Source organism: Wickerhamomyces ciferrii, contig 00003 (assembly GCF_000313485.1).
Source record: "Wickerhamomyces ciferrii WGS project CAIF00000000 data, strain NRRL Y-1031 F-60-10, contig 00003, whole genome shotgun sequence".
In the NCBI taxonomy this organism is placed as follows: Eukaryota; Fungi; Ascomycota; class Saccharomycetes; order Phaffomycetales; family Wickerhamomycetaceae; genus Hansenula; species Hansenula ciferrii.
The window spans coordinates 95,873-113,059 of record NW_011887737.1 but is presented as its reverse complement, the minus strand read 5'-3'; the positions used below and the strand labels follow the sequence as shown (position 1 = coordinate 113,059).

The window sequence follows — 17,187 nt, the reverse complement described above, 5'->3', positions numbered from 1 at the left end:
AACTCAAGCCCAAATTAAAATTGAAATGAATAATATGAATCGTATGTAACGTATGAATTATTACCATAAATTTACAAAAGAGCTACAAGCTATGACAGCTACTAGCTGCACTACTGATAAATAACGTTGAAAACAAGATATCACAATCCATATATTGATTAAACTCTCATAGCTTTCATTAAAAGACCGAGATATCTATCATATTTTCATTGTGTTTTTGAGCATGTGTTATAAGCATGGTAGATATGATCAAACAAAGTTTTCAATTTGAATCATTATATACCATCATACTGTTATAAGTTACCAAAAATATGAAAACTATACTGGAACTGAAAATATATTATGCAACGAACAATCAAAATGAAGGCAAATGGTTTCAAATGAACAAATGAATTTTAAAATGGATTATAAATGGATTATAAATGAATATATCAATATGTATAAAGAGCTGCAACTAGCTCCATGAATTTGTAAAACCATCTTTTATATATTATACTGATTTTTTGAGGATCTCAGAATAAATTTACGTTACACAAAACCAATGTTATAATTGATTCCAATATAATCAGCTGAGATCAACTTTAATTAGATGAATCACGCAGCGGCTAATCTATATGAACTTTAAAGTACTTGTGTAGCTTGAAATTATATTGAATTCAATAAGTCTATGTTGGAAACAAGCCTTGACCCAATTATTGATAAGCCCATGTATCAAATTCGATAAATATTCACTACAATAATCTTATTAAAAAGAATCAAACAATCATTCATTCAACTTATTATTCCTAGATCAAAAAGAATAAATTCAGCTTCAGTAATTGTAGATAAACTGTTATCCATGAATATGATGTTCTTTAAAACAAAACAAACCTTAAGCTGGATTAACTGACGAGCATATTATCAAAGAGTTGAGAGATCATAACAAAAGCTGTACATATCAAAAGGTGATAACAATTGAAAAAACGAATCTTAAATTTCAATCAATGATTAGCGTTAATTAATTTTCGTATATCATAAAGCAATTAACATCAAGAAAAATGTGAGAAATCATGTGTGAAATACAAAATTGATTTTTGGATGACAGCGGTTAATTGTAATACCACAAAGACATTAATGAGTGATCAAACTAGTACCTACTAATCAACTACAATTCATTAACTAAAGATAAGAAATCACGATATGTATTTAAAGAGATCTTGTGTCACAAAGATCATATTGATATTAAATTATCAACTGTGATTTGATAATAAGTATATATCTAAATATATATAGTATAAGATCAATAATATAACGATGTCTAGATATAGCTTTTTTTTGGATGTGAATTGCAATCAATTATAGAGGAACAGACTATAAGAAAGTAATTGAATTCACTAAAATAGTACTTTAGATCACCTAAACCACTGTCATCCATAAAAAGTTGAAAATATGTATGAGTTCAGCTCTGGAAACTCGAGTAAAGAGAGACATAGATGTGGATGAAGATATAAGAATGTTTAAACAATTGGAAAAATAATTTAAATATATAATACTAATTTATATACGTCGTAGTACAAAGATGATTGCTTAGCGGCTAATTTTTAGAATTATATGAATCCCATGTGATGAAGATTCCACTAATATAATAGATCAAGAGACAGATATTGAAAACAAGTACTACAAATGAATTATTGAAATGGGATATTATATGTATATTCAAAGATCAAGTCTTTTCAAACTCATCTAATTGTGATACATAATTGTTTAGTAAGGGTATAATATAGTTTTGAATTTGATAATGCAGTTTAAATCAACAAATCATTCATAACAATTCAACTATATGTATTTTCCATTGATCATGAAATATTATACTAGTAACGACGACGTCCAGTGCTGTTGAATCTTCAGTAAAATACATTTAAAAAATACCTGAAAGCACTCCTAGTTCAGCTGCATCAATTAATAGCTGTAAGTACTAACTGAATATTAAAATCTATAATAATTTTAAAAAATTGAATGATCATTGAATTAATTGAGAAAACTGGGAATTTGATCTCCTTTTATAATAATCCAATTTTCATCAGGGCGGCTAATTTTAAGTGATCTACAAAAAATTCAAATTTAAATGCAAACGTCATTCATAAATAATTTAATCTCTAATAATATTCTATAACTAATAAATAATTAATAAATAAACCCTTCCAATGATCATTTATCATATAATGTACCACTTTCTAAATCATGAACAACTTCAGTTCCACTTTTTTCATGATCAACTTCATCAACTTCATCTTCAAAATCTTTTAATCTTGGAGTTTCATAAATCAAACTTCCAATTAAACAACCAATAGTTATTAAAATCAAACAAACTCCATAAATACAACTAATAATTTTAAAAGTTTCATAATTCATTAATTTCCCTGTTAAATTTGTTGATATTGACATTGTACCTAGGGGGAAAGTCATTGCCCACCAACCTTTATGGAAATGTAAACCTTTTGATCTTGTAATTACTGAAACTATTGCAATGAAAGTCATGAAAAATCCAAATGTTTCCAAAAAAATTGCAACAAATATACATGTATATTTTATTGTAATACCAATCATTATTGATTCTGTTGAAGTTTCTGGAAAACCATATGAATCATGGAAATTTTTACCAAATAATTGAATTGCATAAGCACCTTGACCTAAAAATCCAATTGGTATAAAACTTGTGAAAATTGCTTGTTGATTTGGAATCTTGAAAATAAATAATTTATAAAAATAAATTGTTGTAATAATAAATGAAACAATCATTGAATTTGCCCATAATAAATAAGTAATGATTAAAGTCGATGGTTTTAGTACCTCAGGTAAATCATGATAAAAAATCCCACCTGATGATGCAACAACAGTTAATGAAACAATTGGTAATAATAATGTTGTAGAAATTTGTTCTAATGATAATTTATTTGATTTTTTAAAAATTATAAAGAAAAAAATTATCCATGATGTGAAAATTGACATTAAATTTCCGATCCACCATAATGTATAAATTAAAATCATACAATGATCCCCCAAGATATAATAAAGCATATTACACCAACTTGTAAATCCCATTGCATAACAACCCAAAAATACAGATTTATTAAAATCACAAATAAATTTGTTCCAGTTTTGATAAATTAATAAATTTAATATGAATAATATTGAAGTTGATAATAATAATAATGAATTTATACCAAACATTATTAATCCACAAATTTTTAACCATTGAGATTCATATGGGAAATTATAAAGTATTGCTGAAGTTATACCTGTTCCCATAATACTAACAAACCAAATTGGATTGAAATTTTGTATAAATATTTCTGATAATTTCCTTATAGTAATCATTGTGTGTATGTGTGTAACTAGCAGCAGCTTTTGATGAAAATGTGATTAGCTTATGTTGAAACTAAATTAAAGTTTAACGTTTGCCAAACTGTGGCATCTTTCTAATACTTATACTATTTTGACACATATTTTATGGATGTGTAAATTCCATTTTTACCAAATGATCTAGATAATTTTATGTAGAAATGACTAAAAATGGTGTTTGGTATACCTTGATGGAGTTTGAAAATATAGGCTTTTGGGCTTTGAAAAAAATAAAAGGAAATGGATTGACGATGAGATTATCTAGATGTTGGAGAACTTGGCGTTAATTAATTTCTTTGAAGATGAGAATTGGATTGATGATTAAAGAACTGAATACATCAATAAGTTGTGGATGTATTAGCCCTACAACACTCTTATTCATCGACTGTTATTCTGTTAAACTTATAAAATAGGAAAAATAGTCGGGGTTTGAAAATGAAAACTAATTACATAATACCTGACGTAAGCATAAAAATGGAGTTTGAAATTTTCTTTTTTCTAACGCTAATTTTTTTAATCTGGGGTTTGAAAAAAGGAGAATGAAGAATGAAATGATTTTAAATATAAATAGAATTGCCTTTGTTATGTATTGAGAAACAGGTAATTGATATGCTTGAAAGGGGGTTATGGGTATACCTTGTTAGTATAACAGATGTTGTGTGATAAGCTATACTACAATCAATTAGGTGTTAAAAGATTGGGATAAGCATGTATTTTAACAATATAAAGATAATATCATTAACCATGATTTATGTTTTTGCTTAAAGGTGTATCAAATGAATTTTTATTAGATCAATAAGAAAGTACCATTGATAACCAAGCGGTCTGCTATAAAATTAATCTTAAAACTCTAAAATCAAGATACTAATATAAAGATGAAGACATAAAGACGAAATCAGATTATTTTAATCCAATATTCAAATTAAAAACTTTATTGCTAAATAGTTGACCAGGATTTAATCTCTAGATCATGTTTAATTATGAAAAATAGATTATATGTTACTTTTGAGAAATAAAAAATGTGGATTTTAGTCAATATTTATAAACTTTTCAAATCACAGCGGTTAATTTTAATCTTCATCAGAATAATTGTAATGATACCAAGAGAGGACAGCGGCTAATGGCTAATACACTACAATGGATACTAAAGAAAGTTAAACATAATATGTATTAAACATTAATAGATATCAATTCTCGAGATCAATATTAACCATGTGTTTAAACAATTATGATTAATTAATGTGATTTACTGATCAACAATCAAATTTCAATTAAAATTAAGTATAACTAAATTATTGATTGATTGATTATAAAAAATGGGCCAAAACTAACCGCTAAGTAAATCTTTCAATGATGTCGACACATACCGCACAACTGCATGAAATAATAAAGTTATATATTGGAGTGAGGCGCTAGAATAAATAGACGTCCATAATTAAGTATAGAGTATAGATCGAAGATGTCTTGAGCAATATATATATATAAATCTGTCAAACATATGTTACACAAAAACAAAAGCATGTATAAACTGAGCGGCTAATTTAAAGATATGTCGACCAATTACAATTGCGCGTGAAGCAAAAAAAATCGATTTCTATAATTATTAATATTGATCAATATTGAAACAAATTTGTATATTCACATTAATCATAATCAGCTTTTAGTTATACACCAAAAGACATGATTAGACAATTTGAAATATTATATGTGATGTTATTCAATGAATAACGTATATGATCTAATCTTAATTGATGTAGTTAATGATATGATCGATCTTAATGGTAATTAGCTATACGCTATACGTCTCAAATAAATTAATAACACGACGTTGAAGAACAATAATTAAACCTTAAAAACTGAAGCACAAAACATCTTTTATTCCAAAGCCGTCATTTTATGGAAGCTATTAATACAATACCCAAATCTGAGCATATGATTAAATATTTCAAAAGTCCTTATCGTTTGATCGATACGTATATTTTTTGTAAATTTCAAATTCGAAGTGTTGTCGATTTACTATTTATTGGTAAGGGGCATATGGGATGAACCTTGACTTATGAATGTTTATTAGAAGTAGTACATCACATCAGCACGTAACTTAAATTGTAACCAAAAAGTTATCAAATCAATTAGATCAACTAAATCAAATTACAATTTAGAAGACTAGAGATTAAACTACATTCTATTCAACCCCAAACAATCATAATGTGCATTAAACAAACAATCACTAATTCAACATGTGTATATGATTGATATCATTCAACTCATTATTTTAAATAAACAATCATATAATATTGAATATTGAAGCTATGTACCAGGAATCATATAAGCCCCGTTTGTAAACAACATGATATGATATAAAGTCTTTCCAAAATGACATTGAGAACACAATAATAGAGACCTTTACAGAGACAATTGGACTGAGGTACAGTAAATAACACGTTGAAAGCTGCTCTAAAATCAAAATACATCGACCTGTTAGATTCATTGATCATAAGTTTATAAAGTCACTAGGTGTTCATTGAACTCAAGAGAAAAAGATTATTACTCATACTTATATATTACGTCTAATTAGAATTTTCAAATACTCAATAATTCAAATTAGAATTCGTACCACAAAACCAAAGAATTGTTGGCGGCTAATTACAGAGTTAAAGTTATATTTGTCGATCAATATATTGTTTCAGCAATTCACAACTACAAGCTGGACAATGGTATAAGGGATAATATAATGCAATTATCTGTCTGATTGAATAATAACTAATATTGTAATCACATTTATAGAATCTACATGAAGTGTATTTAAAAACTACTCAAATAATCATTCATTTCAATCTAATCATCTTTATTTAAAACAATGATCAAGATCCAAGTTGAAGATTATATAGAACTAAATAATGAAATCAATCATTGAAGCATAAACATGTATAGTAGCACCATTTCTGGATAAAACCATTGATGATTCTTTGATTTAATTTATAGAAGATCAGATTGACTTTAAGGTTATAACATAAAATGTTTTCATCCACGCTTTGTTGAAACTGTAATTCATAAGAATACTTATGGGAGTGAACAATATATATAAATGTTGAAAGAGACATGATCTTTCACACTTTAAATATAAATATTCAAAAATTAAGATGGGCGGCTAATTTTGATCATGGCAGAGTGTTTACAAATAGAAAAACCAATCTAGTTACTAGTTACTATCATGGGTAAACGCTGTAATGATATCAAATACTAAAAGATTATAGATACTACGATACTACATCAATCAATTGAAAAGTAAGTCACAACATTTATTAATCAGTATCAATATCATCATTTAAGATATATCTAATAACTGATAAAATCCTTTGTGTTTCAAAATGTATATCAATAATAGATCAAAGATCTGTAGATAGCCCTAAGAGACTATGATCCTTGATTATGCCATATTGATATATCTGTAATAAACAATATGAAAACTATAAGGTATAATTCATGGATTAGGAACACCATATAGATTAATGAACACTGATTTCGGCCATCCAATAAAAAACTTGAGGCTTTGGCATTGTCAAGTCACGCGTAACTGGTAATTAGCTTTAACTTCTCATGTGATAAAAGATATCCAAAAATTAAGATCTATTTAAATTATAGACGTTCAAATAAAAACGATCAAAGATCTCATGAAATTTTGAGTTACACAAAACCAAGTACGAGCTACCAGCGGCTAATTAATTTATAACAGCTACAAAACCAATGTAATTATTTGACCAGTTGTATAATTGAAATGATTATTATTGATTTAAAAATGTTTATTTCCAAAGTTAAATCATAATCAGCTTTTAGTTGTACACCAAAAGACATGATTAAATAATTTGAAATATTTGTGTATAGTGAATCTAGTCTTATGATTATGAATACTGATTAGTATAGAGACATTTCATAAATCTGTAGGACTGAACACCTTTTATTGACTAGCTGAAATCAGAAAATATAAAGCACCAAACATGACACCTATCCACGTAATAAATTAGGATCGGTTCTATTGTTTTAAATGATAGTTCTCTTAAAATTTAAAAGGAAATAAAATTTGACCAATTCTTCAATTGGCTTATGTAACACCATACGGTAAACGCCACATAATAGTGCAAAATTTGGATTCTAAATAGCCGGTTAGATAGAACATTAACAATTTATAATAAAGACGAATGAGCTTCATGCTTTTTCAATTGGCAACTTCATAATCATCTGAGCTTACAAGGAAACAAGTGCTGTTGATGAAGAAATCAAATACACTGACTAAGTGAAATCAGTTTATAAGCTTTGACTTAAATATGGAATTTAACTTGTCGACTGCGATGAAGCGAAGTTGAATCACACAGCTAGGCAAGTATAAAGATTTGAGTTTACACAATAACGATCGTCTAAGTTAACAAAGATAATCTAGTCTTGTATATAGTAGAAATTATTAAACACGTATCGATTCATCAAAAACAATGTTCTTCAAATTGGTATATTATAATCAGCTTATAGTTATTCACCACAAGACATGAGAATAAATCCAATGAGGTTGGTAAACTATATATATATATGAAATATATAGTCTTATATATCATTTTTTGAAACAATTTATAACGTCCAGTTCATGATACTTAATTGTATTCAAATCAGATATAAATTAAATCCAGGCCTAATAGGTGAGAGATGGGAGAATGTAAAAATATAGAATCAATGCATCGTTTGAAACCACATGATTATGTAATTGTAGATGTAATTGACCTTCATATAGTCGAGTTGTTTAATTTTTTTTAGCTTATAATGATGTCCTTTTATAATAAGAATTAGTAAATTTGAATGTATGACTTTTTTGGTAACAAAAAGAAATTCAATGCTAGTCAACCATAGAGCCGATTATATCCGGCCTTGGTGGTGTGATAATACTTATAGTAGTAACATGTTACTTATGCCAGTATGATCACGGATATATATGCTATTAGAAAAATTACTGGATGCTCTTAGACAAGTTATAGCTAGTAACTAGTAACTAACAAAAGTTGGGATCATGAGTGGGCTGAACGTTTGAAGTACTAGTTAATGAAAGGATACATTTAACGTATAACGTATGTACGGATGATCATATATTTCAGATCATATATAAATGTCGATAATGAAAAGACTATTGAATTTCCAATCTAGGAATCAATTGATCCCAGCATTTCATATAGATGTATAATATACTTGTATAATATATCGAAGGTCTTCATCATATAAATAACATTAACTTGTCCAGTCCATGTACCTTTATAATGATCAACCAGCTCTTAATTTGTATGAATCAGAAAATCACACAAGCTTAAAGCCAGTATTTCTTGAAATAATTATAAGCAACATATAATAGAATCCGGTACTAACAAGCAAATAGATTCAACGTCACGATCAATTAATAATATCAACTTTAAGGTACTCTAGAAGAAATTGTCACCATGACGAAGAATTTATTCAATATTTACTTGATCAAATATCAGTATAAAATATACTATATATAACATGGGACGAATTGCATGAAATATACATAGATATTAATAATTGATATTTTATTTACCGGCTACAATACGTAATGAATCAACATATATTTAACTTGTTTCAATTAATGACCATCACAATCAAGTCTACATATACAATTGGAAATAGATCTAGTATATAGACATGGATCTACAATTGTATGAACAACATAATTGAAAAACAGGAACTAGATCATATGTATTCATTTATATATATCTTGAATCAATTTCATATGAATATCATGAACTAGATCAATTGAAGATTGAAATATATCTCTTCATTATAATTTAGATCCATGATCTTTGATAACCTTGGATATATTGTATTGAATGAAAGAGTGTATAATCAAAATATTATCAGATCATTTAACTAAAAATTAACTCAGCTATTGGAAATTAATTTAATATTTGCTACCAAATTATGGATGAAGCCACTAATTAATTCACAATTTTAAACGAACTAATCTTGAATAAAGGTAATTTGGAACCAAAATAAAGATTATTATACTATTCAGTAAGATTGTCAAGTAAAAAATCGATCAGAGGAGAAAACAGGAATTTCGGGGGCTTTATATAGACAGAAATATCTCGGCGGCAAAAAATTAAAGTTGTTTGATCACGAAGTTGAATAAACTTTAATTTAATGAGTTGTAGATCACCAATTCATTAAAAGTTGGTCAATCACAGATGATACGATAATTATATCACGATCAAGTGTATAATGCTTTCCATTCATTGAAGGATACATTGACTTTAGCATACCACAGTTAAAGGATGAGTAAGCGTCTGTCGATCTTTACCAATTGGATTTCTCCCTTTAGGGTAAACCCCAGAATTTTGAACCCAATAAGGCCCGAGAGCCCTTGCTGATCAATAATTATATCATATTGGGGTTTTCATTATAAAGACCATGATATATCCTTCATTAAGTCTCCATCTATAGCTGTCAGATCATACGATCAATCATGATTTGGAATTCAATCATTTGGTTTACTTTAATACCCTCAATCTTTGCCTCATCAATTGTTCAACAAAGTCAACAACAACAAAACCCACCACAAGTTCAGATCCAAAATGGTACCATCTCAGGTAAATACTTGGAATCATTCAATCAAGATGCTTACTTAGGTATCCCATTTGCCGAACCACCAATCAATGAATTAAGATTTCAACCACCTAAAAGTTTCCAAACAAATTGGAATGGAACAAAAAATTTCACAGAATATGGTTATGCATGTTTTGCACAAGCTGGTACAGATTCTCAAAGATTATCACAATCTGAAGATTGTTTAACTTTAAACATCGTTAAACCTCATGGTGAATTTAATGATTCATTACCTGTGGCGATTTGGATTCATGGTGGTGGATTCACTGATGGATCAGGTTCAAGACCAAGTTATAATACTTCATGGATTGTTCAAAATTCAATTGAAATTGGGAAACCAATAATTGCCATCACTATAAATTATAGATTAGGCGGGTTTGGATTTTTATCCTCAAATCAAAACACTTTACAAAAATGGACAAATGTTGGATTAAGAGATCAAATTCAAGCTATAAAATGGGTTCATGAAAACATCGAGGGATTTGGTGGTAATCCAAATCATATTGTTTTATGGGGTGAATCTGCAGGATCTACTTCTATAGGGAGATTATTAACAAATGATAAATTATTAGGTTCATATATTAAAGGTGGTATAATGGAAAGTGGACCAAGTGTTTTCACAAATTATGAAATTGGTCAAACTAAAACCAATCAACAAGATTTTCAAAAATTATTAGAATATTTCCATTGTGATGAATCTGAAAATTATTTGGAATGTTTACAACAAGTTGATGGAGATGAATTACATAAAGTTTTCAATGTTACTAATGGTATATTGAAAAAAGGGTTTGGATATGCATATATAGATGGTGATATTGTTCAAGGGTCAGCTTATGATATCTTAGAGAGCGGTGAAGGATTCCTTAAAGTCCCTATTTTAATAGGTACAAATACAGATGAAGGTACAGGATTCATTAATCAAACTCTTAATACCACAGAAGAGGTCAAGGGATTCTTACAAAGTCGTTTCCCAAATTTAGGTTCCAAATCAGCTGATAACTTGATTGATTTATATTTCAATGGAAATGATACAGAATTATCAGCACCTTTAGATCCTACTTATAATTCAACACCAATTGTTTATCCTGAAGGTTTTGGTAAAGCTTATCCAAAATTATCAACTTTATGGGGTGATGTAAAATATATTGCAGGTAGTAAATTCACTGCAGAATTTTATTCTAATCAAAAAATCCCAGTTTATAAATATAGATTCAACATCCCAATTGCAGAAACCATTGATCAATTATATTTAGGAACTGCTCATTATGATGAAGTTGTCTATGTGTTTGATAACCAAGATCCACCAACTCATAGAGCTGATGGTACAACTATTTTCCCTCATGAGCAAAGTTCCAAGGTTGCAAATGCCATGTCAAAGCTATGGATATCATTCATTCATGATCTTGATCCAAATATCGAAAATGGAGATCATAAAGATAGTGGAGTCTTGGAAATTGATGTACCAAATTGGCCTGTTTATAAAGATGGTGGTGAACAAATTGTTTTCGATTTGAATGGGGTTTATATTGAAGAAGATACACAAAGGACTGAACAATTCGAGTATATCAGAAAGATTATTCATCAATTGGATGGTTGAGTGATATATGTATCTTTTATCTATGAAATATATCAATGTTAATCTTTTTTACTCATGAATTATACCATATTACGAAGATATCCGAATACCGCTACAAAACAGATCTATATCAAAACAAAAAATGTATCTATTTCACAATTATAATCATAATCAGCTTCTAGTTTTGCACCAAAAGACATGATTAGAAAATTTAGAATGCATGGTATATGATATAACTATAACTAATGACTCGATATTTGAGTATCAGCTAATCTTAATTGATGTAGTCCTTCATATTCAACACAGCTTAACAAACGCAAACCCAATAAGTAACAGGCTAAATAGATTAATTCAAATGATCTCATTAATCTATCTAGATTTCTATTATATTATTAGTATAGTTAAATCACAACATTAACATCCAACTAACGTTCAAATTACCAGTGCTTAAAAAAAAACAGAGATTATATCAAATAAAATCAATGCTATAGCTAGTCCAAGTTACGAACATTTCACAAAAATTAGTGATGTAAAAAATTTAACAGGATTTCAGCTATGAGGTTTAAAAATTGAGGTATTTCATATAAATGAACAAGGATACAAAGTTTTTCGCTAGAATGGTGCTTGATCTATGAAGGGTTAATGGTTAATGATAAGATTTATTGCTACAAAATTACGACGTTGATTTGAAAAAAAGAATTCGATCAAAGATAATTCGATCAAAGATGGTCAGGGAAAGGGTAATATTAGTAAAGGGCACATAAGATAACCAGTTGTAAATACTTGTTAATATCATGTAGTAATTTGTTGTGTTCAATTCATCAAATCGATTAATGAAATGAATCAGATTACAATGAATGGAACTAGAGGTTTCTCTACAATATTTTGAAAAACAATATGATCATAATCTGTATTAAATTAACAATCATTAAAGTCAACGTGTGTATAATATGATTGATATTATTCAACTCATTATGTTATAACATCATCATGATATATTAAGAATATCTTGAAGTTTTCTTGAAGATAATAAACCTCATTGATAGCCAACTGATGATATCTTTTACAAATATTCACATCGTTATACAACATCAATGAATAATCTTGAACTTAGATATCAAACAAAAATTTCAGATATAATTTACCCATGCAAGAACCACAAAAACTTGAGATAGAATTATATTAAATCTTCAACAAATATAGTCAATCTAGAGTATAGAGATTTGTTCATCAACAAATCATCAATTAGAACTAAGAATTCATTTGTAAATTTTTAAATGGGAATTTGTCACTACTTATACGAAGCAAAAATTGCTGGCGGCTAATCACAAAGTTGAATTTTGATTTTCTTCCCGGATAAATAAATTTGAATAACCGGAAGAAACTAATTAAGGAATTTATCACTAACAAGGAACAATTACAACTTTTATATGATGACATAAAAGTCAATGTTAGGATACACTTAAATCTTGAAATATTGTAAATAGATCGACACCTGTTGGGTTCGAGCTGCATATTTAGGACCCTTTTAGGACCCTTTGTTGATCTTAATCGCTTCAATATCTATGTTGGTGAATACTAATATGTGGCACTTCGGATCAGACATCATAAAGTAATACAAAAGAAAGGAACTACAGTTAATTTAGCTCATAAGTATCAATATTACGGTATTGTGGTTGTTACTTATTTTGTTTCTTTCAGACAACACACTTATGAAGTAACCAATCAAACCTGATGGTGAACTGCTTTTGGTGATTTAATGATCCACAGTTATGACAAAATTAAGGGTTTAAAAGATGGATGAAAGAAGCTGATCCCTTGTGAAACTGATATTTTATCAAAAGTACATCGAATATGACTACTATTACTGACCACGGTAATAATAAGGTGAAACATGGTGGTATTGTTCATGAATCTGAAGTTGGTGATAATGATATTGATTCATTAAATCAATCAAATATAGGACATGATGAAGATACTACAGCTGATAAATCATTTGATAGTTATAAAATCCCTTCAGATGTTAGATGGAAATTATTTTGGTCTTTTAAAACACCAAGATCTGTTAAGGAAAAAAAGCAAAAACTATTCTTATGGACCCCTCCAGGACAATCAAAATATGAAACAAGATTGGTTTTCAAATTAGACTGTATTATCTTAACTTACGTTTGCTTAAGTTTCTTTGTTAGGATGCTTGATGCTTCAAATGTTTCTAATGCTTATGTTTCCGGTATGAAGGAAGATTTAAATATGCATGGTACAATGTATAATTGGTTAACAAGATCTTTTTATCTTGCATACGCAGTTGCTGGTTTCCCAATTACTTTATTAGTTACCAAAATTAAACCCAGATTCTTATTACCCACTTTAGAATTACTATGGGGTGTATTTTGCCTACTAGTTATTACTTGTAAAGATTACAAGAGTCTAATGATTATTAGAGGTATCCAAGGTGCATTGGAAGGTGGTTGTTTCCCTATTTTACATGTTATATTGGGGACTTTTTATACAACTAATGAATTAAGTACAAGAACTGCACTTTTCATTGCATCAGGTAGTTGTGGTACAATGTTTGGTGGATATATTCAATCTGGTGTTTATAAAACTTTGAATGGTGCTGCAGGTATGCCAGGTTGGAGATGGATTTTTGTTATTGATTTCTTAATTACTATACCAGTAGCTATATTAGGTTATTTTATTATTCCAGATGCTCCATACGAGGCAAAACCAACAAGATTTTTATCACAAAAAGATATTGATTTTTGTAAAAAAAGAGTTCTTGTTGTTAAAAATGTTGAACAAGGTCATCAATTTGGTTTCAATGTTATTAAGAAAATTTTAACATCATGGCAATTTTATCTTTTCACATTTTTCTATACAGTTGGTCATATACCAGGTGATGTTGGATCATATTGGAATGTTGTTTTAAAAGAACAAGGTTATAATGTTTATCAAAGAAATAATTATCCAACTATTCAATCTGCTTTTGATGCTATTGGTTGTATCTTAGCTGGGATGTATGCAGATTCTACAGGGAGATTTTTAGATCCTTTAATAATATTACAAGGTATTTGGTTAATAGCAGTGGCATTAATTGTTAAATGGGATATTCCAACACCTTTATTATTCATATGTTTTGTTGTATGTGGTGCTTCTGGTGGTGTTAGTACACTTTGCTGTGCATGGGCTAATGATATGACAAGAGAGGATCATCAATTAAGAGCAGCAGTTATAGGATCATTAAATTTGATTTATCAGGGACCCCATACTGTTTTTTCAATTATGAATTATAATACTGATTTAGCTCCAAAATATGAAAGAGGTAATAGATATTCTTTGGGGATTTTAAGTATTTGTTTCTTGACAACTTTTGTTATATTTTGGTTTGATAGATATCAAAGAAGGAAAAGAGATTATATTGATGATTTGGTTAATAATGAACAAGATGATACACTCATTGAAGGGTGAGTAGACTAATATGTTATTATTAGTATACATTATATAATATATAATTTAGCTGTGTAATAGACTGATTAAGAAGTTGATAGAAGAAGTGTCTTAGATTGTAGATGAACCAATAAGCTTATTACAGAAATAATCAGAACCGACAACAAGACATAGCCAACTATTGCAAAGCACCATAATTACAAATCAAATCAACCCAACACCAAACAACCAATATCATAAATCCAAATACAAAACAAATCAATCAAATAATCTATATGATAATTACTCAATTTGGGTGTGCTTACGTAAAAAAGACCGTGGATTTAAGGGATCGTTTTAAAATGGAAATTAAACCATCGGGAATCCGTAAAGGCGGGAATAACTTTAAACTCCATCGTTAACTATGTGAATTCACCAGTATAACCAATCTATTGAAAGATCTTTAATTTGTAATCCATTGATGATGGCTATCATGTGAATGGGATGCTCTAGGGGTATATAAAGACCCATTGATTCCCACAAATTTTGAATCTTGGTTGTTGGAAGAAAGTATCAAACATTATTGAATTCAAATCAATATAACAACAACTATAATTAATCAACAATGAGTACTACTGAACAAACTGAACAAGCTGCTAAACAATTCGTCCCATGGAACAACTTGGGTAAATCTGGCTTGAAAATTTCCAATGTTATCGTTGGTGCAATGTCTTTTGGTTCAAAAGAATGGGCACCATGGGTTTTAGATGATGAAGAAAAAATTTTCAAAATTTTGAAAAAAGCTTATGATCATGGTATTAGAACTTTTGATACTGCTGATATTTATTCAAATGGGTTATCAGAAATTATTTTAGGTAAATTTTTGAAAAAATATAATATTAAGAGAGATAAAGTTGTTATTTTAACAAAAGTTTGGGGTCCAATTGATGAAGATTTAGGTCCAAGTTTCTTCTTCCCATTTATTAAAACTGATGAAGAACGTACAAATTTTGCAAATAATCAGGGTTTATCAAGAAGACATATCTTAGATGCTGCTAAGAATTCTGTTAGAAGATTAGGTACTTATATTGATGTTTATCAAGTTCATAGATTAGATCAAAACACTCCATATGAAGAAACTTTAAAAGCTTTAAATGATGTTGTTGAATCTGGGTTAGCAAGATATATTGGTGCTTCAACAATGAGAGCTGTTGATTTTGTTGAATTACAAAACATTGCTGAAAGAAATGGATGGCATAAATTTATCTCTGTTCAAAGTTATTATAATTTAACAAACAGAGAAGATGAAAATGAATTGAATTATTATGCTCAAAAAACAGGTGTTGGTATTATTCCATTTTCTCCATTAGCTGGTGGTATTTTAGCAAGAGAAATTGATTCCGGCTCTTCAGAATTAACAACAAGACAGCAATCATTTGGTCCAATTTCCTACGTTGTTAAAGATGATAATCCTGAACAAGCTGTTGAAATTGCCATCATTAAAAGAGTTGGTGAATTAGCTGCTAAGAAGAATGTTTCAAGAGCTGCTATTGCCACCGCTTGGTTGATTCATAAAGGTGCTAATCCAATTGTTGGTTTAAACTCTGAAAAAAGAATTGATGATTTGATTATTGGTGCTAATTTGAAATTAGATGATGATGAAGTCAAGTATTTAGAAGAACCTTATAAACCAAGACAAAGAGTCTTTGAATAGAGCGGTTGTGCTCAGTTCATATATTGAATTCAGGAAATACTTGATCAATGTTTTTTATATATCAATTTATCAATAACACCAGCTAAAACTATATTATACAATAGCTGTAGATTTCCTTTTAATATAACACAGCGGTTAAGAGCTACTTACATTCATGATTAATTGGTGTACCCAAAGTGACTTGCAAAACCATTTTATAGCTTACACCTAATCATGAAAATGAGAGTCTATAGCACTTGGGCACTACAAGTATATTAGAACTTTTAATAAAAAAAAAGAAGATCATAAGAATTGAACAGTCATATAAAATTATGAGTCCAAAAAATATAATATATGCTTTATGATTTTGTTTTTTGAATGATTAATTGAATCAATTACAAATATTGGTGCAGTAAAGCTATGTTTACCTTCCTCCTTTCTGATGAAGTGATTAATT

General features: G+C 28.7%; 4 protein-coding genes across 4 annotated transcripts; 3 read left to right on the top strand and 1 right to left on the bottom strand.

Annotated features, from left to right (window-relative positions):
• Window positions 1-2,187: 2,187 nt before the first annotated feature.
• Window positions 2,188-3,210, bottom strand: BN7_240 (Malic acid transport protein; the record flags this gene model as incomplete). The annotated part of the gene is made up of 2 exons (XM_011279170.1): window positions 2,188-2,669; window positions 3,204-3,210. The coding sequence occupies 2 exons, from the start codon at window positions 3,208-3,210 to the stop codon at window positions 2,188-2,190; spliced, it is 489 nt and encodes a 162-aa protein (XP_011277472.1).
• Window positions 3,211-9,895: 6,685 nt separating this feature from the next.
• On the top strand, window positions 9,896-11,632 carry BN7_239 (Liver carboxylesterase 4; the record flags this gene model as incomplete). The annotated part of the gene is made up of 1 exon (XM_011279169.1): window positions 9,896-11,632. One exon carries the CDS (start codon window positions 9,896-9,898, stop codon window positions 11,630-11,632), a length of 1,737 nt encoding a protein of 578 aa, XP_011277471.1.
• A 1,833-nt stretch (window positions 11,633-13,465) lies between these two features.
• BN7_238 (putative transporter SEO1) lies at window positions 13,466-15,079 on the top strand (the record flags this gene model as incomplete). Its single annotated transcript, XM_011279168.1, has 1 exon — window positions 13,466-15,079. The coding sequence occupies one exon, from the start codon at window positions 13,466-13,468 to the stop codon at window positions 15,077-15,079; it is 1,614 nt and encodes a 537-aa protein (XP_011277470.1).
• A 583-nt stretch (window positions 15,080-15,662) lies between these two features.
• BN7_237 (aldo-keto reductase superfamily protein) lies at window positions 15,663-16,751 on the top strand (the record flags this gene model as incomplete). Its single annotated transcript, XM_011279167.1, has 1 exon — window positions 15,663-16,751. One exon carries the CDS (start codon window positions 15,663-15,665, stop codon window positions 16,749-16,751), a length of 1,089 nt encoding a protein of 362 aa, XP_011277469.1.
• Window positions 16,752-17,187: the final 436 nt, after the last annotated feature.